The 20,265-nt window shown below is 42.2% G+C and overlaps 1 protein-coding gene across 3 annotated transcripts in view; it reads left to right on the top strand.

The window, feature by feature from the left end:
- The first annotated feature begins 9,808 nt into the window (after nucleotides 1-9,808).
- AGXT2 (alanine--glyoxylate aminotransferase 2) overlaps nucleotides 9,809-20,265 on the top strand; it is a 36,716-nt gene continuing 26,259 nt past the window's right edge. The window contains exons 1-3 of one of the 3 annotated variants that reach the window (XM_041749155.1): nucleotides 9,809-9,966; nucleotides 16,762-16,850; nucleotides 18,075-18,259. In XM_041749155.1, the coding sequence (XP_041605089.1) occupies nucleotides 9,879-9,966; nucleotides 16,762-16,850; nucleotides 18,075-18,259 (362 nt within the window). In that variant the 5' untranslated portion in view covers nucleotides 9,809-9,878. Of the gene's footprint in view, nucleotides 9,988-16,761; nucleotides 16,851-18,074; nucleotides 18,260-20,265 lie in introns of all 3 variants that reach the window. The other 2 variants (XM_041749154.1, XM_041749156.1) reach the window with 2 other exon arrangements.

Here is a 20,265-nt window from a genome sequence, read left to right as displayed (position 1 = left end):
AGACCACACAGGGGAGACTGAACCCATTCTCAGTGTTGGAAAAGCATATTCTACTTTGGAGATCTCGACACCTACAATGGAATTCTTTTATCTACAGCCTCTCCCACCTTCCCCACTTCACCCCTCGACTTCTGCTGCCCGCACAAGTGTCAAGCATTTTTCTTTTATTATGATCAGGTGCACATGAAAACTTAGGCTGACAACCAGACTTGAAACACAGATATTTTTATGAACGTGATAAAAAAAAATTTTTTTTAAGGCTAAAAGACACCAAATAAAACACCACATGGATGTAGGTTGGTGAACACTGAGATAAGAGAAGGGGGCTCAGGAATTTTTATTACTGTATTTATGAATGTGTTTGAAAGAATTCGTAAATGTCACAGCTACTTTAAGGTGACACACATTCACTCCATAAATTATTAAAAATTACAAAGTGAGCTTAAACGACACTGGCCAGTAGTTCTACTTAACATGATCGATATTGCTATTGTTACTGTACTATGTAAACTTATGGTGTTTTTCTATCTTTCTTCAGAGCAACTGCTTTTGCAATGGTGACAGTGCTTAAAGTGAAGCAATAAATTACTTCCTGAGCAATGGCTTTGTAGGGTCTTTTTATATACATGTGAAACATGTATTTTATGACAATACAACTTCGGGAAGTTTTCCTTTGCTTCCACATACTTTATTAGGACTTTTTTTTTCTTTTTTCTTATTTTTAAGAAGTAGAAGAGGTCCCTGGGTGGCTCAGTCGGTGAAGGGTCTCAACTCCTGAATTCAGCTCAGGTCAAGATCTCAGGGTCCTCAGATCCAGCCTAGGGATCTGAGGGTTCTAGAGAGTCGGCTGGAAATTCCTCTTCCCTCTGCCCCTTCTCTCTCTCCAAAAATAAATAAATGAATGAATGAATAAATGAAGGGGAAGATGTCATGCAAAGCCCTTCTGGAAACAAAATACATAGTCACATGCTGAAATATTTGTCTGAGAATACTCTTCAAAGGCATTTATTTCAGGCATGCCCTTTTGTGATTGTCTTTCAACACCTTCTCTGTATTTTATTTTAATTAATTAATTAATTAATTAATTAATTTTTTGCTAAATCTAAATCAAAACTGACATCTTGCTTCCAACTCAGGTCAGTACTCTATCTTCCTTTCCACAGCCCTCAAGCCCCCCAGTCTTTATCCATGTGCCAGACCTGAGGCTAAAAAATGCAAACATGCTTGGAAGCACCCAAAAGTTCCTTGGGACTTCTGGGAACAACCAAAAACAATCAAAAGGAGAGTTCCCAAATCTGATAGACAACCGACTTTCCCAAGTGAAGCGTGAAGCTTAAACCACAAATCTCAGTGCCAAAAAAATCCACATTTTCTTATGTTCCCTTCTTCCTGCCTAGAATTATCCTGTTTCTTCACTTAAAACTTCAGTTGTGTGGGACACCTGGGTGGCTCAGCAGTTGAGCGTCTGCCTTTGGCTCAGGGCGTGGTCCCGGAGTCCTGGAGTCCAGGGACCCAGTCCCACATGGGGCTCCCTGCAAGGAGCCTGCTTCTCCCTCTGCCTGTGTCTCTGCCTTTCTCTTTCTGTGTCTCTCATGAATAAATAAATAAAATCTTAAAAAAAAATTTCAGCTGTGATTTGATCTCCCACTTAGTGTATTGTATTTATTATATAAGATAGTTCATACACACTTGGAAATTATTGAGGGTGATATAACAAAGACTCATTTGCCCACACCCAAATTTCACAAATATTAACATTTTATTCTGTTCCTGACCTTAAAAAAAAAAAAGGGGAAACATCACAGATGTAGTAGTATACATCTCTCAATAACCAAATTCGCTACCTCCCTTTCCAGTGACAACTAGTTGTGTATCTTTTCTGGCTATGTTAAAAAAGCATTTACCTCATATGTATGCACCCATAAAAAATATATATCATTATCCTGAGTGCCTATGAATTTTACATAGATAATAACATATATCATTATGTACCTCCATTTTTTTTTTCATTCAGCATTGGGTTTTTGAAAGCCAAATAGCTCTACCTTAATGGATGTATCTGTGTATAGTTGCATACATATATACAATTTATTTGTTAATCCCTATGTTAATCAACTTTCCATTTCCACTATTACCAATGACTCTGCAAGAAACATTTTATGCAATCTTCACTTTTTAAGAATTTGCCGTATTTTCTCTAGGATATACGTCTAGGGGTTGTAACTGTTGCGTTATATGGAACATAACTATTCTCCGAAGCAGTTGTACCCATAAATATCCCTGTCAGCTGTGTAGGAGATGATTCCTTCCTTAATCATTACTTGAGATTGTCAGATATGTGATAATTTGATGACCATTAAATTATACATTATGGCTGTTTTAACTTTCATTGTCCTAATTAATTTGTCCTGCATCTGAATAACTCATCCTTCACCTGCTTATCTTTTTTAAAAAAGATTTATTTATTTATTTATTTGTTTATTTATTTATTTGAGACAGAGACAGAGAGAGAGGCAGAGACACAGGCAGAGGGAGAAGCAGGCTCCATTCAGGGAGCCTGATGTGGGATTTGATCCCGAGTCTCCAGGATCAAGCCCTGAGCCGAAGGCAGGTGCTAAACCACTGAGCCACCCAGGGATCCCCTACCTGCTTATCTTTTATGTCATCTTTGTCATCTGCCAACTTTCTACATAAGTCTGAGTCCGACATCGGACGTCTATTCCAGCCCAGCAGTTGGTTGATCTATCCTTGCCCCGATGGTCCCTGTTCTATTACCCCAGCTTTATCCAGTCTTGTTATCTGGTAAATTAATTCCTATACTTCCACCTCTTCTTCAGAATTACTCAGGCCATTCTTGCCACTTATTTATCGTGTGAATTTTGAGATAGACCTATCAAATTTCAAAAAAAAAAAAAACGTATGCTGGGAATTAGATTTCGTTAATTGAATTTATGCGTTAATTCTGGAAGACGTTAGAGCTGTATAATACTGTGTCCTGATCGTGAACATGGTTTACCACTTCATTCACTATGATCTTTAGTAAAGCTTTATGTTATCCTTCATAAATATCTGCTTGTGTTTTTGGAGTTTCATTCCTAGGCACCGTAAAATTTTTGTTGCTATTCTAAGCAGTATTTTTTTACTATTTTATTCTGAGAAGTTGTTGCTTATATATAGAAATCATTAACTTTAAATACTGATTCTCAATCCTGAAGCCTCATTGAACTTGTAATTTGTAGGTTTTCTTGGATTTTTCATTTTTTACAATGATATCATCAGAATGTAACAACTTTGTTTCTTCTTTTCCTTTTTTTTAAAGATTTATTTATTTATTCATGATAGACATAGAGAGAGAGGCAGAGACACAGGAGGAGGGAGAAGCAGGCTCCATGCCAGGAGCCCGAGGTGGGACTTGATCCCGGGACTCCAGGATCGCGCCTGGGACAAAGGCAGGTGCCAAGCCGCTGAGCCACCCAGGGATCCCTTGTTTCTTCTTTTTCAGTCCTTATACCTCTTACAGCTTCTTGATCTATTTCTTGGAGTTGGATTTCCAGTACAATGTTGAAGGAAGTGAACATTCTTTTTCCTGACTTTAAAGAGAATTTTACCAAAAGTTCACCATTAATTATAGGGTTTCCTGTGTATATTTTACAGATACTTTTACATATATTAAGGAAATTCCTTTCTATCCCTAATTTGCTACTAATTTCATATTTTGAATTGGTGTTAAAAGCTCTACATCTACTGATAATAATTTTTTTCTCCATCTACTGATATGAAAATGTGGCTTTCCCCTTTTATTTGGCTAATATATAAGTCATTACAGAGAATTAATTTAGAGAGAAGCAGAAGGAGACAGAGAGAAACAAACTCCCCGCTGAGCATGGAGCCCAAGTCTGGGTTCCACCTGAGGACCCTGAGATCATGACCTGAGCCAAAATCAAAAGTTGGTTGTTCACTGACTGGGTCACCCAGGAGCCCCAAGACCTTCCTTTTAAACACAAATCTTCCTCAATTATCTATCAGTCTTCGGACCATACCCATTACTAAACAGCACTTGATGAGTGTTGTGTACCAGACACTGTACCAGGATACAGGAAGCATTAGGGATGTGCTCTCTGTCTCCCTGGGCATCACACTCTAGTCCAGGAGCCTGAGATAACCATTGTGTGTCCAGGTCTCCAGACTGACTTTTTAAAAATATTAAGTCTAATAATTCCAAATGAGCCTAATCCAAAGAGTTCATCCTAATAAATAAATTAAAGGACGTTGACTCTGCACCATTTTTCAAGAAAACCAGTGCTGCATGAAACTCTAAGGGTTATGGTATCTGAACACATCTCCAGGCAGTTATTTCCTTTAACACATCTGCCATTTCTTTACTTCATTCTGAACATCCTCTCTGTCCTTCTTCATAATCTATTCACTGTGGGATACCTGAAATATGAGTTTTTTAGTAACTTGGGTTTTATCTGAAATCCTTCCAAAATTTTCCGTTTCATTCAACTCCAGGATTCCTAAGCAAGTTAGGAAAGAGAAAGGATCGCTTTGGAAAAGTTGTTATTTATCCTCAGTAATTCTTATGGACCTTGCTCTGTCATTAGCAGAAGTACTAGGATCAAAGAGCAAAGTTCACTCAGACTTAACTGATAAGTCATTAGCAAACCTATGTACCCACACACACAAAAAAAACCCTATAATTATTAACTTGACAACAGAATTTGTCAAGTTAATAATTTTCCCCATTACTTCCCCATGGTTTCCCCATTGTTTCCATAATTATCAATTATCTTTTTCGAGGAGAGTCTCCAATATTATCCTAACTGATAAAATATATTCTCAAGCTTCAAAGTAATTCATTATCTGAGAAATAGAGACGGCAAGCCTCTTAATTGACATCCTGCCCCTTCTATTTACCAGTCATGTGAACTGGGATCCTTTCTCATCTTTTCCAGTCCTGTATATAATGGAGAAAATTATACCTAATCTGTGTGAAAGAAAGAGAAGAAAAAGACCCAAAGCAGATGTCTCTTTAAGTCCCTAATAACTCAGAAATAACATCTGTTTAATAGTAATTTTGCCTGCAAATCTAGGGTCAGATCTTGGATTGCAAATTCAAGTGACTCTTAAGACGGAGGACGAAGATCTATCTGAGGCAATTTAAGCTTGTCCCTCAGCCAGCTTTCAGATTCGGTGGGTATCACTGTACTTACACAGTGGTCAAAAGACCCACCATCTTAGGAAACAGTCTTTTGCAATATTCGTTGACGGCTTCTTAGTGGAGTGCATTTTAAATGTACATAAATTCTGACCTAGGAACCCCTCTTCAAGCATTTATCCAAAGGGGGAAAAAACAGCTGGTTTAGAGCACAAAATTCTATGCCCTAGGGTGATGCAGTAAATACAGTTGTCTGTCAATAGGGACTTACTAAGTGAGATATAGGGAAACTTCCAACTTCTTCAACATGTAAAGAGCTTAGAAGTTGTCACTGCCATCCTTATAGGAAGCTAGACAAATGGAAAATGAATTACTTTTCTTGAACCCATCAGGGAAGTGAAGTTGCAGAATGACTTGTCACGGTGAAATCTAGGGACACGGGCAAATTCTGCAAGTCACAGCCTAGACTTTCTTTACCTGGAGCAAGAGCCACGGAGGTCATAACTGGTAGAAACACTTAAACGGTAATTTGGACAAATTGCTGGAGACTGAGTGTGGACTAGCATGAAAATGAGAAGCTCCCCGGTTGCCAGAGTCATAGGAGGACCCCAAAGTGTTATGAGTCATACCTACAGTATGAATATCGCTAAGGCTGTCATAGCTTCATTGCTCTGGCTGGGAAAGGAGAAGAATAATCATTGTGAAATATGTTCAGAGGCTTCACATTAACAAGGTCTATTCTCTGGGGGAAATGACTTGATCAGAGTTCTATGTCTGCTATGTGAAGGGCATTTCTCCCACTCCAGCCCCTTCTCTGCTTCCTACCTCACCCAAGAGAGAGAGAAAAAAAGAAGAAAGTCAAGGTTTCAAGGAAATAGATTGGGAAAACTAAGGCCAGGGAGGAAAGCAGACAGTAGGAGACATATATATGCTACTGGAGAAACGCGTATGAAGGACACAGTCCAGAGACATAGGCCCACTAATGACAGATCTAATCGTAAGATTTTAGGGCTCCTATATAATAACAATGAATTACAAAAAACTGCCAGATCCTAACTCCATTTAAGGAGCTCTTAAGGGAAGCCCAAGACAACAGGGAATACAAAAATCAAGGACTCTACAAGTATGTGAATCTTCTGGCACCTACAGCTACAGCAAACACGAAACACATCCCAACTTCTAACCAGATTAGCATAAAACCTCACACTAAAGACTTATTCACCAGAGGTCCTATTACCCAGTGCAGCATGCGCAGCTTCCATCAAAAAGTTGCAAAGGATGCTAAACTGATAGAAAAAAAAAATAGCCTGTAGAGACAAAGTATTAGAGCCAGACTCATATAGCACAAATTTTGGAATTATTAGACAATTTAACGGGATGAGCACTGGGTGTTATTCTGTATGTTGGTAAATTGAACACCAATAAAAAATAAATCTATTATTAAAAAAAAAAAAAGAAGATCCTATGGCCAAGTCAAAAACAAAAAAAAAAGTAACTATGATTAATATGTTAAGGGCTCTTATGGAAAACGCAGACATTACATAATATCAAATGGATCATGTAAGCAGAGAGAAGGAAGCTCTAAGAAAGAATCAAAAGGAAATGTTAGGAATCGAAAGCATCGTAACAGAAATGAAGAATGTCTCGGATGGGCTCATGGGCAGACTGGACCTGGCTGAGGAAAGAATTCATGAACTCAAAGATAAGTAATAGAAACTTGCTGGATTAAAATGCAGCGAGAAAAAAAGAGTGGGGGGGAGGGGGCACATCACAGAACCTCCGAGACCTGTCCAACAATTTCGAAAAGTGTAATATATGTGTAATTGAAATAACAGCAGGAAAAGAAACACCAGACCATTAATGGCCAAAGAATTTTCCACAATTAAATAAAACAGATTAGTGGAATATTGTGAAAGAATTAGGAATCGTGACTCAGATCTATATTTTTTGCATAAAAAGCTGTATTATGGACTATGCAGATTATGGAATGGTGTATGTATACACAGGTGTACACATGTAATAAAGGATTTTTGGAAGAATCTCTACTAATATATAACTGTCTGATCTGTTGCAGTTTTTACTTTCATCCTTACGCTTTTCTAAATTTGAGTCTGTTTCCACAAAAGAACGTATCCCATATTAAGGTAACCAGAATAAATGTTTTCCCTTTAATTATGTTTTTAAAGATTTATTTATTTGAGAGAGAGAATGTGCACACACACGTTCATGCATGAGTCAGGGGAGGGGCAGAGGAAGAGGGAGAGAAAGAGAGAGAGAGAATCTCCCACAGACTCCCTACTGAGCAGGGAGCCAGAGGTGGGGCTCGATCTCAAGACCCTAAGATGATAACCTGAGCTGAAACCAAGAGTCAGTCGCTTAACTGGCTGAGTCACCCAGGGGGGAGCCCCTATTTTCCCTTTTAAATAAAGAAGGTAAACTTCTCAATTTGAAGTTAGTGGGAATGCGGTGTTTGGCTTTCCCACCCAAGGCAGCCTCTGATGTTGTTGGGTGCCTCTCACCATAACAATCTCTAAGCTTACAACCCTAAAAAAACTTTGAGTCTTAAATCTTAAGCTTGCAGCCTACAGTGTTCACAAGTACCAAACTGATCACAGCCCAGTGGAGCTGAAGAACATACACCCAACTTCAGGAATTCAACATTTTCTCACTTCGGTTCCAATGGCACAGATTGGGTGCCCCAGGGACATGCTCTTTTCCATGGCAGTTGGCCAACTCTTAGTCACTTCCGAGAGCCCCCAGGGCAGAATGGCCTGGGAGCTGGGAGCCCACACAAAAGGGGACAATTTACATTGAATTTTAAACACTCTCTGTGCTTCTCTGGGGCCCTCACTTCCTCTGGGCTTTTGAGGTAAAGTTGTTTCCTAGATGTTGGGGGAGGGTATGACCAAGCCAGTTGTCCTCCCTGCAGGGTGATGCAAAATGTGCACTTGTGGAGGCCGAGAAAATTAAGGCCATTCCACTTTAAGTTCAGCGTTAGCACAAGTGCAGCCATCCCAGGCCCCTGTGAATAAGAGCTGAACTTTACCTTACTTCAGTTACAGGAAGAAAACAGCTTGCAGCTTAACGCCTAGAAGGCCCCATATCAAAATGTAAACAGAACTAGAGGAATTGCTCCAGCCCTTCTGGAGGTCCCCTAGACCAGTCCTTAAAACTAAGCTGAAACCCACCTTGGGGTCCAAGTCCCTGCTCCGCTGTGTCGGGTATACTTGGACCCAAGCTCGAGCTTGTAAATAAACCCTTGTGTGTTTGCATCGTGTCGGCTCCTTGGTGGTTTCTCAGATTCACAATCTTGGGCACAACACACTTATGTGGTGTCACTCGTCCCCCACCACTGTTGCAGGGGGTCATGGAGAGGACTAGACCACTTGTGGCCCTGAGAGCTGGACCCAGGCGATTAGAAGCTCCTCACCCCCTCCTTTGTCCTTGAAATATATGTTCTGCTCATCTTTCCCACACTGAGAGCTGTTCTAAAGACGCTGCCTTGAGAGAGTATTGTTGAAACCATCTGGATAGTATACCTGAGAGATGGAAACTCTAAGAAAGAATCCAGTTAACCTATATAAGGCCTCTGAAAGTTTTGCAATTCTAGTGGGTAGATGTAGAGACCTACTTGTCCTGTGGCTGCCCAAGACAAGCCTTGGACGTTCCTCTGCTTATGAAAGCTGCCACCTGGCAATCCAGAGCAGCCTGCCTTCCTCCCATCTCTCTGTGCCCTCCACACATAGGGATGGGTTTGAGACCCAGCAACTCCTCCCTACCAAGCTCCAAATGCCCTTGTCACTGACCCCCTTAGGCACTGCCATGCTCAGGCACACTGACTGCCAGGCCGCAGCAGCTGGAAGCCTGGAAGAGATGTACTTACAGCAATCTGAATGGGTCTCAAAACCATGGCTCGGAGCAAAAAAGAAAGGACACATTTATATAACTTAAAAATGCATCCACTCCAAACAACACACATTTTATAAGAATACATACCAACCAAAAGATATATATTAAATACATGAAATGGTTGCCTATGGAGATTAGGAGTGGGGTAGGCAGGAGTGACAAATGGAAATTTTAGAAATTAAAATATAATAAAAATAAAGCACCTTGACTCCTCAGGTCTCAACTTCTTGCCCTACTCAGATGCACAGCTGTCCAGAGCCCTCTTAGCTATTTCGTGTCCCTACTCCTTCCCCAGAGTACCCCCGTCCCATAGTTCTTCTTCTCTTCCTTAAAGACCCTCAATACCAACACCAATGTCTCTCCATTCACTTCACGCATATCCTCCTTTTCTCTTTCCTATTCATAGGCCTCATTTCTCAATCTCTGACCACTTCAACCATATCTTGAGCTTTCCCCTCAGCAGCCACCACCACCCTCACAGAGAAACACCCATTCTGATGAAAACCCTGCCAGACCAGAAAATTAACAAAACTGGTCCAGAAGGCCTTGACTTGGTTTGCCTGCCTTCTTTCTCTTTTCTCTCTGCCACCTTTTCTTTCCTATCCCCTAAGGCACTGACTGGCACTGCCCTGGAAGCTCTGGGGCTTGTCCAAAGTGAGGCCAATAACCACTCCATAACTGCCCCCACTCCCCAGAAGCTCCTCCCCTTCCATCCTTTGAGTCCATAGACTCAAAGTCCAGCTGGCCAGTGAGCAGTTGGAGCCCTTCCTCCAACCTGCTTCCACAGGTACTCGCTCTCGAACTAAGAGGGATGACTCCAGCCTGGAGACACTTGCTGAGAGCTTTGCACCAACAGACCTCCTCTCCCAGGACCCCCAAGATGTGCCCTTCCTTGAGCCGTGAGTGGAAACCAAGAGCACGTGGGTCAGCTGGGGGTCCCCCGGGGGGGGGGGGGGCCGGGGCAGAGCTGAGCTCAGAGTCTGTTGCCTGGGATTCTGGGATAAGGCCTGGATGGGGGTTTGGAGACAGGCCATCTGACAGAGTAGTCCTCACCCCAGCAGATCCATGCCCCCTGTCCGTGCCCAGTATTTTGCAGTGCCCTCTTCTTGCCCTGAAATAAAATTCATGGATAATAAAACCCAAGTATGCACAATTTCAAAATGAAAACAATGTGGTATCTTAGCTGTAATATAAAGAAGAAACAGAAAGAAAGCAAGTCAAAATTGTTAGCTGCAATAAATAGATACTCAAGGATGGTGAGTTCAGAAGACATAAAGCCCCTCATGAATTTCCACCTTGCCCCCAGGAGGTAGTACCATCATCTCAAGGAATGACAAGGAAACAGACTCAGAGGAGTGTAGCCATTTCCCCAGAGACACCCAAGAACAAGGACTAGACCCTGAGCCTTCTTCTTCCACTCAGTCTCTCCTGTGGGAACAGAAGGTGTGAGAAGACCTGGGGTCACCAGCCATTGGTGGCTTTATGTATTCTATGTTCCGTGCTTGTGATTTTCCCTGAATCTCTTCACCTCACCCCCAATTCCCCTCCGCCGAACGCTAGCATAAGCAGCTGTCTGCAGGTTTCCAGATGCTCACAAGCCCTAATCAGGTACAGGAAATCCTCTTCTGTCCCCCATTAGGATCAATGTGATCTTCATTTTCTCATCATTGCCTTTTCTCTGCCTTTCCTTCCTCTCCTGTTTGCTTTTTATCCCCCCCAACAGTTGCTATTCTTTGAAACTTAATACACCTCGTACTTTAGATGGTTATTTCCTTTCATCTTCACCCAAACTTGTTAGTATTATTAACCCATTTCACAGATGGGGAGACAGAAGAATAAAAGTAATTAAGAAAGTTGGTCAAAGACAGAAACGCAGAAGTGACAACTTGGGACCTAAAGCCAGGTCTGTCTAACTCCAAGTCAGAATGGTTCCACCAGACCCTTCCTTATCTACTTTTCTTCCAACCCTGTTTGGGTTTCTCTTTTCCCTCAGTCATGGGTCTTTTGCCAGAACATCATTTAACCCCGTCATTTTCTTTTTTTTAAAAAATAATAAATTTATTTTTTATTGGTGTTCAATTTACCAACATACAGAATAACACCCAGTGCTCATCCCGTCAAGCGCCCCCCTCAGTGCCCGTCACCCATTCACCCCCACCCCCCACCCCCTCCCCTTCCATTACCCCATCATTTTCTGAGAAGGAGCTGGAATTACACCCAGAGTCTTGGGTTCGATAAGGAGGATATTATGCTGCAAGTACCAGCTGCGGGCAAACCAAGAGAGAATGCCCTTTCTGGCCCCCCTTCCCTTTCCTGGACTGACCCCTGACAATTGTGGAGCTGGGCTTGTGGAGGCCGAGAAAATTAAGGCCATTCCACCTCAAGTTTAGCATTAGCACAAGTACTGCCATCTCAGGCCCCTGGGAATAAGAGCTGAACTTTACAGGAAAAACTGCAGAATGTCCTTGACAGGGAATCCCACATCAGAAAGAAAACAGAGCTCAGAATGCCCTTGATAGAGACAGAAAATCCTGTGTTGGAAGGAAAACAGATCTTAAGAAACTCCCCCACCCTTTCCCCCATATCGGAATGAAAATTCCTCCACCCTTTCTGAAAATCCCCTAGACCAGCCCAAAAAACCCAGCTGTAACCCCCTTGGGGTCCAAGCCCCTGCACTGCTGTGTGGAGTATACTTGGGCCCAAGCTCGAGCTGGTAAATAAATCCTTGTGCGTTTGCATCCTGGTGGTTTCTCGGATATGTAATCTTGGGCACAACAGGCTGGTGGTAGCAGGTGAAGCTTACTGCCTAGAAATGTCTTGAACTATTACTGGGGACGCCTTAAGAGCTGCCGCAAGGAAACTACAGAAAAAAGGACCCTGGCAACCTTAGGCCATGTAGACATGAATGCCACGCTCTACCTGGCCTTTCAAGAACTTGTGGGGCTTGATTTCCACTTTCTGACCTATTGTACCTGACATATGCCTGCTTGTGTTTGTTCATCCAAACACACATTCACTGACTACAGCCTTCTTAAGAACCTGCTGTGTGCAAAATATACATTCAGTCAAGAGTGTTCGAGTACCTACTATGCACCCATATGTAGACCAAGCCACGGGGAGCAAGAAGCCATGGTTTTGTGTTGTATCCTAGTGGAGGAGACAGAGCACAAACAGACAAACCAATAAATACAAGAAAACATCCAGTAGAGATACGTGCCACGAATAAAACCAAATTGGGATAAGAAGATAGAAAAGTAGAATGGGGGAGGAAAGAGGCAGGGTCTGTGTGAGATGGGGAGGACACCAGGTATTAAGTGCTGACAGGTAGGTGAAAATAAATATGCCACCATCCTTGTATAACACCTGCATATAGACTGTATGGTATTTGGGTAGGTAAAGTATTCAGCTCTGCCTGTGTTTGATATGCACAATCACTTTGGGCAAATATGTGCACAGAGTTACAGAAGCAATTTGTTTTGGTGTAAAAGAATAGAGAAAATATCTCTTCCTTGCTAATTATAGTTGTTAAACGTATTTCATTTCTAGTGCTCAAAAGTACTGTTTCCATATGTCTGCCTACTTTACCACAAGAGGGGTGCGCAGGAGGGCAGATGAATGGCAAATAATGCCATTTCCAGCTGAGAAACCTCCCAACATTCTTGTGAAGCCTTTTCTAAGGAAAACATTAAAATGAGCCCTAAAGGGAGTTTCCCACCTGCTCTGCTCTAGGCAGTCCTTGCTGCCATCTGCAGAACTGACTTAACCCTTGCAAAGGGCCAGGAAGAGAAGGCCTGCTCCCAAAAGGCCCAAGAGGACGGATGGACCCATCAGCTTCAGAATCGGGCAGAGCTCTTGCTTGTGAATAACTGTCCTGCAACATGCAACTGCCCTGCCTCACACAAGCAAAAGGCATTGATGGGAAACATATGGAGAGGGGGAACTGAAAGAATCAGCAGGCAGGGGAGGAGGTGGGCAGGGGTGGGCATGAAGAGACATCAGGAAGGTCCGGCAGGGATAGAAATAAGTCCTAGCAGGAACAGCCTCATAAGCAAGTCATGGCTCTGAGGGGGGCCTGCAGCCATTCTTTCCAGGCAGGGTATCTGCTCAAGATGTCAGATCCTAAAGAGGGGACACCTTGTTCACCCTTCAGAGGTCTTGTGCCCATCCCTTAGCTTCACTGGTGGGAGGCAGGCACCTGATGTGATTATCCTGTCACTGAGCACACACGGTTCAGAGGGACTGAAGCACTATAGATCAATGCCAAACATCCTCTTGGGTAGGACGTAGGTGCTTTCTGGACATCTGTGACCATCTGTAGTAACTTCCTGCAAACGGTGGAAGAGTTTATGAAGAGAAAAGGATCCCCTCTTGAATCTGGAAGCAGATGACATAACATTTCTCCCCAGCCAACCACAGTCCTCAATTATCCAGACTACAACTTAGTCTCAACACACCTCCGTGGTAGGTGGCATCTCTAACCCTCAACCCTACTGAAGTTTCTCAAAACTGCAAATGCCCCATATGTAATCTCTCCCTCCCTTGGCTCTTAGGTGAATAAGATCTTTCTTTTTTAATTCCTTGGCTACCCTAAGTAAATGAGATGTCTCAAGTGGCAAGTTTTTTTTTTTTTAAGCTACGATTACACTATGCAAATAAGGCATAGTTAGCATTTTGATAAATCATCTTAATGTTCTATAACTATGTTTATTGTGTATTAAATAATGTATGCCTATTTTAATTCGAAAGAGTGAGGAATACCTTGTTAAATACCCTCTCTCTATTGGAAACAGGCTAGGAATGTTAGAAAACTCTTTATCATTACAGAGAGAATATCCCCCTCCCCGGATTTTTCAGATGCCCACAAAAATTGATTTCCCTCCCTTATCTTGCCACAACAGATTTTCACTTTTTGATACTATGATTTTTGGAGAAAGAAAACCAAGTTAGGGTGACACTGTTGTGGAACTCTGTGAAAATTAGGTAGCTGGAAAATTAAACCAAACTACCCACTTATAATTTGCATTTATTATACAACAGCAATTCTCCAAAGAGAATTCCACCTTTAAATGTCTTGGGATGTCCAGGTGACCTGGAAAGGAAATTAGTGAATTGAATGAAAATCATTAGCTGTCATCTGTATTTAGCATCAGGCCTGAAAGGGTGACATCAGATCAGTTAAAACAACAAAAAAGAAATTTTAAAAATGGCTATACAGAAATAGACCTGGCATTTCATTTTATGAACCCAGATCACAGTCATCCCTTCCCCTACTTCTCTTGGGGCTGTCTTTCCCCGCCATGTGCACAGCCCACAGGCGTGAACACGCAGACATGCATGTACACACACACCCACAATCTCCAAGAACCCAAAAGTTTATTAACCCCCGACTCTTGTGATGTCCTCAAAACAGAGGCTAATTAGGAATAAAGAATGCAGACAATTATCCAGATATTTAGATTTTACATTTCTTTCTAGCAGATAATGAAACCTAAAGGCTTTTTGTTTCTTTATGTCCATCAGTTATTATCATTACTATTAGTTTTGAGTTTGGGTTGTTTGGTGAGAGGAGAGCTATGAAAGGCGATAGATAACTTGTGAGGTATTATTTAGATTCACTTCTCTATTGACTTATCTTTTTCCTCCCTGGTTGCTTCCTTCCTTCCTGCTTTCTTTGTGCTATTTCTTCCTTCCCTTCTTCCTACCCTTCTTCCCTCTTTCTTTCCTTCCTTCCCCCTTCCCACTTTTCCTCCTTCTCTCTTTCCCTCCCTCTTTCCTTCCTTACCTCTTCCTTCCTTTCTCCTTCCTTCTTTCCTCCTCTCCTTCCTTCCTTCCTTCACATAGGCTTTCATGTATTTCATTTGGAGCCCTCACTCCACCATCACATTCCTATCAGTTTGGTGAACGAAGGACTGAATAAACCTACCTTGACTGTTTGAAATTTGGGCTCTTCTTTATCAAATCCTTCTCCAAAACTCTGCCTGCCCCCTGGCCTACTTTCAGAATCCCTATAACTTTGGAGTCAAGAGAATTTACAACCTTTTCAATGGGCAGCTTCAATTGTGTAGGCAGGAAGAAGGCACTGAAGGAGTGAAGGAAATTTGAATTCTTAGAAACACTCAGAATATTTTTTTTTTCCATTTCAAAAGAGTATCTAATGCAGAGAGACACAATGGAAAGCTTTTCAAAAGGTGAAATTCTCAGAAAACTTAAGCTTTTTTTTTTCTCATTTCTATGCATGGATAGCCTAAAGTCACTTGTTTTTAAAGTAAAAGCAAATTAATGACATTAGTGATTATTTAGAGCAGAAAAGTGAATGAGATCTCTTTGAAAGAAAACATATTCAGAGTTGTTACTTTCCAGCTTCATTTAGAGCCATAATTGTTCATTGTGTTACTCAGGACTCTGACTTCATAACCACACAAAACACCAACATTTCATCTGTGAATTCAAACCTTCATGCTGAATAAGAGGCATGATTTTCTCAGCACTCTCCACCTGTAAAATGAACTTGATACTGACCTTGAATCTTCAAAAGTAACAGTATTCTTTTCTAAGAGTACTTACAAGGTCTCTAAACATCTCTTCCAGCTGTGATATTCTATAAATCCATTATCCTATCCCACTGCTATAGATGGGTCAAAGCCTGTGCTGGAAAGGAGGGGTGAAGGTGGCCAGCGAATGAGAAAAGGAGAAGTATCCTGGAAACAAACAAAGGATTGCAGAAGGGGAGTGGGGGGGAGGATGGGGTAACTGGGTGATGGGCATTAAGGAGGGCATATGATGAGATGAGCCCTGGGTGTTATACTATATGATGGCAAATTGAATTTAAATATAATATAAAGAGAGAGAGAGAGAGAGAGATTGAGAGAAAGAGAAGTAGGCTGGGAGCTAGACACTTGGAATTTCATTCTGGTTCTGCAGCTAACTAGCTTGGTGAACTTAAGCAAAGTAATTCACCACTTGGGGCTTGTTTCCTTATCTATAAAATGAGCATTTTAACAACAAAAAAAAATCTGAGGCCCCCTTCTAGCTCCAAATATAAATGATTCCTCTGCTTTGCCGTGGTTTGGTCTGGTTCTATGTTGTCATGGTCCTTATGCTGTGTTTTGAAGGAAAGTTTTGTCTTCCAGGTCTATTTGCATGTATTTGCTATTGTAGTACACTGCCTAGCACCTACCTCTCCTCATTCTCTCTAAGGATAGTCAACAGCCGTTCCTTCATTGTTTACTGAAACCAACCTGTATCAGGGATCAGGAATGGGACTGGCACCAGGATTTGGGAACTATGCAGCTCAAAGCTTAGAAAATGCCTCTAATATCTATTCCAGCAACACAATGTACCACAGTGGCAGAAGTTTAGTGGACTGTAGAGAGAAATGTAGCCCACAAGGCAGTGTGCAGGGAAGCTCGTGAGGGACCACAGCAGGAAAAACAAAGACTTCCCCCTGTTGACTAGATTTGAAAGAAACTCTTTTTTTCCTCCAGAAAATTTTGTATTGAGATACCTCAGTTTTTAAAACCAAACTAAAGATCGATTTGAACATCAAATGATGATCAAATGATTTGAACATCATATTTTTAAACTAAGAAATCAACCGAATTGCCTAAGGATCCTGATTCAAATTACTATAGGTGATTTCTATAAACGGGCTTTTTTGCTGTATAATTGAGGACCCTAACTCACTTCACCTTTAGTAGGTGCTTTCTGGACATCTGTGACCAAGCTTGGTCTTCATACAAAACCCAGAATGCCTCCATGTGACTTCACACCTGAAAAATACCAGGTAAGAGTCAGAACTTTAAGAAAACCCAAGAAGGTGGTTCTTCTTGAAAGGGCTAAATTAATGGTTTCCCCAAGAAAGACCCACAGACGGCCCTGCCTAACCCTGACAATAGCATCCTAGATACTCTATCCTTTAAGTCACTGGGAGCATCTGAACCCTCTTACTCCACCCACTCAATGCTGTTGCATGAACTGTGCATGTGTGAGTGAGAGACAGAGCAGAGACAGACCAAGAGTACAAGAAAGAGACTAGCGCTGTATCACAGGGATATAAATATAGATGCACACACAAATACACATATCACAAATGTGGTGGCACACATTTGCTTTCTAAAATGTTGTTCAGGGGCAGCCCGGGTGGCTCAGCGGTTTAGGCTGCCTTCAGCCCGGGGTGTGATCCTGGAGTCCTGGGATCAAGTCCCATGTCGGGCTCCCTGCATGGAGCTTACTTCTCCCTCGCCTGTGTCTCTGCCTCTCTCTCTCTCTCTCTCTCATAAATAAATAAAATCTTTAGAAAATAAATAAATAAAATGTTGTTCAGGGTATCTCATACAGCAACGTGTGATCTGAACTGCAGGAGTCCTTCCCTCCAAAATAAAAAGTTATAACTTTGCTCTTAGACTAAGAAATATTGGTCTCCTCTCTCTCTCTTCTTCCCTTCCTCCCTTCATCCCTCCCTTCCTTTACAACCCCTTTATCCTATGTAATACTCAGAGGTTAGAAATTATAGAGTCAATAGTAAGGAGGGACCCACAAAGAAGAGAAGTATAGGAGAAAGTTTTGACAATTAAAGACATGAACACCACCAGCATTTCATTTTCTTTTCATTCTAAAAAAAGAAAATAAAAGAAAAAAAGAAAAGAAAGAAAAGACATTACTGCAGACATTTACTTCTAAAGTCTTTTTATTTTTCCTACAGCTTAAATAAATCCAAAGACAAGGCTTTCCACTGAGACGTAGACCATTTCAGCTTCCTTCATCATATTTGATCTAGAAAGGATTGGAAGGGCCACATTAATAATTTCCCCTATGTGAGAGGAAGGAAGGACCTGGGGCAATGAGGACACGGGACAAATACACCCACTTGCGGGCACAGGACAGCAGCCTTCCGCTGCTGGGTCAGTAGAGAGGAAAGACCCTGCCTTTGAACCTGCTGTTGATCTTGTAAGAAATGTGGAGGTGAGGAAAAGAGAGATCTTAACCCTTGCATCTTCCTTATCTACAGTCCCTCACCTATGAACGTGTCCTGGAGATCCACAAGCAACATCTTTCTCCCATACTGACGGCGTATTTTCCAAAGCCCTTGTTGCTCCACCAGGGTCACAAGGAATGGCTATTTGATTATGAGGGAAACAGATACCTGGATTTCTTTTCTGGGATTGTCACTGTCAGTGTGGGTCACTGTCACCCGTGAGTATCCTTAAAATTCCAGTGTTTTCACTCCAGAAGGATATATGGAAAACAGGCTAAACGATGATGTTAGTGATTCAGAACTCTGGTTAAAAATTCTCTCTCCTGAGGCAAATCCCAGTCTATGGCTGTTCCCTACTATAGCTCCCTGCTAGTTTCTGGGTAACAACAACAACAAAAATCTTAACAGTGTGCTTTCTGTTTTCTTGACAATGCAAGATTTATTCATTCTCATGCCGTGTGGCGTATACCATGTGATTGGACTGTTGCTGTGTATGTGTGTGCTTGTCTTTACTAGTAACAGCTTTCCAGAGAGAGGCAATGCACTGAGGAAAAGGCAGAAAAAAGGGAAAGGCAGGAGTTCTCAGAGACCATGGGGGGCGGCTGTGGGGGGTGTGTGGGATGATGAAATGAGAAATCACTTCTAGCCTAAGGATCTTCCTCACCCCTGACCAATGGATGAGGAAAGAAAAGATGGTGAGAGAGAGATGTAATCATAGCTAAAAATTTGCATTAGAAATGTTTGGATCTACTAATCCTGAGATTCTCTGGAGCCTTGGTCATCCACATAAATGCCCTGGGCAGTTTCTTCTGTGGTCCTTTTGCTTTTGATGCCATTCTCTCATTTTAATGCCTATTCCTTCTTGCCTTTAATCATTTGGCCAACAGAACTCACATAAAGTGAGACCAAAATAAAGCAGCAAGCCAAAATAAATTGAGTAAGTTCAGGTCCTTCTGTCTAAGCCAGAGCAAAGGGTCTTCCCCTCTAGCAGCTGTCCAGTGGTAGGAGCGACTGCAGGGTCTAGCCTCACCTATTCCTCCCACAGCCTCTTCCTTCCTTCCTTTTTTTTTTTTTTTTTTTTGAGATACAAACTATTACTTTTATTTTTTTTAATTAATTAATTTTTTATTGGTGTTCAATTTGCCAACATACAGAATAACACCCAGTGCTCATCCCGTCAAGTGTCCCTCTCAGTGCCCGCCACCCACTCACCCCCACCCCCCGCCCTCCTCCCCTTCCACGACCCCTAGTTCGTTTCCCAGAGTTAGGAGTCTTTATGTTCTGTCTCCCTTCCTGATATTTCCCGCACATTTCTTCTCCCTTCCCTTCTATTCCCTTTCACTATTATTTATATTCCCCAAATGAATGAGAACATACACTGTTTGTCCTTCTCCGATTGACTTACTGCACTCAGCATAATACCCTCCAGTTCCATCCTCCTCCTTCCTGCCTCGGGAGGAACTAGTCCCACGTGAGGTCCTAACGAGCATGTAAAATAAACTTCCAGTGCAGCCTAAAACACGCGGTAAGCACACATGAAAGAAAGGAAGAACAAAGTAGAGAAAATTTTTTTCAACATTCTTATTAACGATGTTGGACATTGTCCCTGTTAGTGGGCCGCTCACTAGCTTTCCAGACCTTTGTGCTTCTCCGGATCTCCCTCTGACCCTACAGCTTGCCCTCTGACCTCCTGCCTCTGGGTGTCCCAGCCCTGTTCCTCAGCCTTCTGCTCTTCTCTCTAGCTCCTTCGTGCCTTATTACTTCCCCCATAGAACGGGCCCCACCTCTTTTCCCCCTTCCTGGTCAGTTAGTGACACTTACTGCAGCCTTCCCCTGCTCTGTTTCTTCCACCTTGACCCCTCGCCAAGCTACTATTGCAACTCTAATAAATCCAAAGTGGGCATTGGGATGCCCCACATTTCCCACAGCCTCCAGGACACCCCCACCCCATGATATTCCACCATCAGCTGAAATCTAGCATTACCAAGGCCAAACCCATCACACTCTCCACTATACTGTTTCTATTTACATATTCATTTATTCAAAGCACACATGTGCCTCCCACTCTGTGAAGGTCCTCTGCCAGGAGCTGGGTAGCCACTGGCTACATTTCTCAACTAATTCTAGAGTTTCCCTGATGTTACAGGCAAGAATGGTGAAGTCACCTTTGACACATCCCTGCCTCTCACTTGCCTTTGCCAACCTGATACCGAGGTCTAGTTTT

Source organism: Vulpes lagopus, chromosome 3 (assembly GCF_018345385.1).
Source record: "Vulpes lagopus strain Blue_001 chromosome 3, ASM1834538v1, whole genome shotgun sequence".
In the NCBI taxonomy this organism is placed as follows: Eukaryota; Metazoa; Chordata; class Mammalia; order Carnivora; family Canidae; genus Vulpes; species Vulpes lagopus.
Note: the sequence above shows the minus strand (reverse complement) of the source record. Positions and strands in the feature narration are given on the sequence as shown.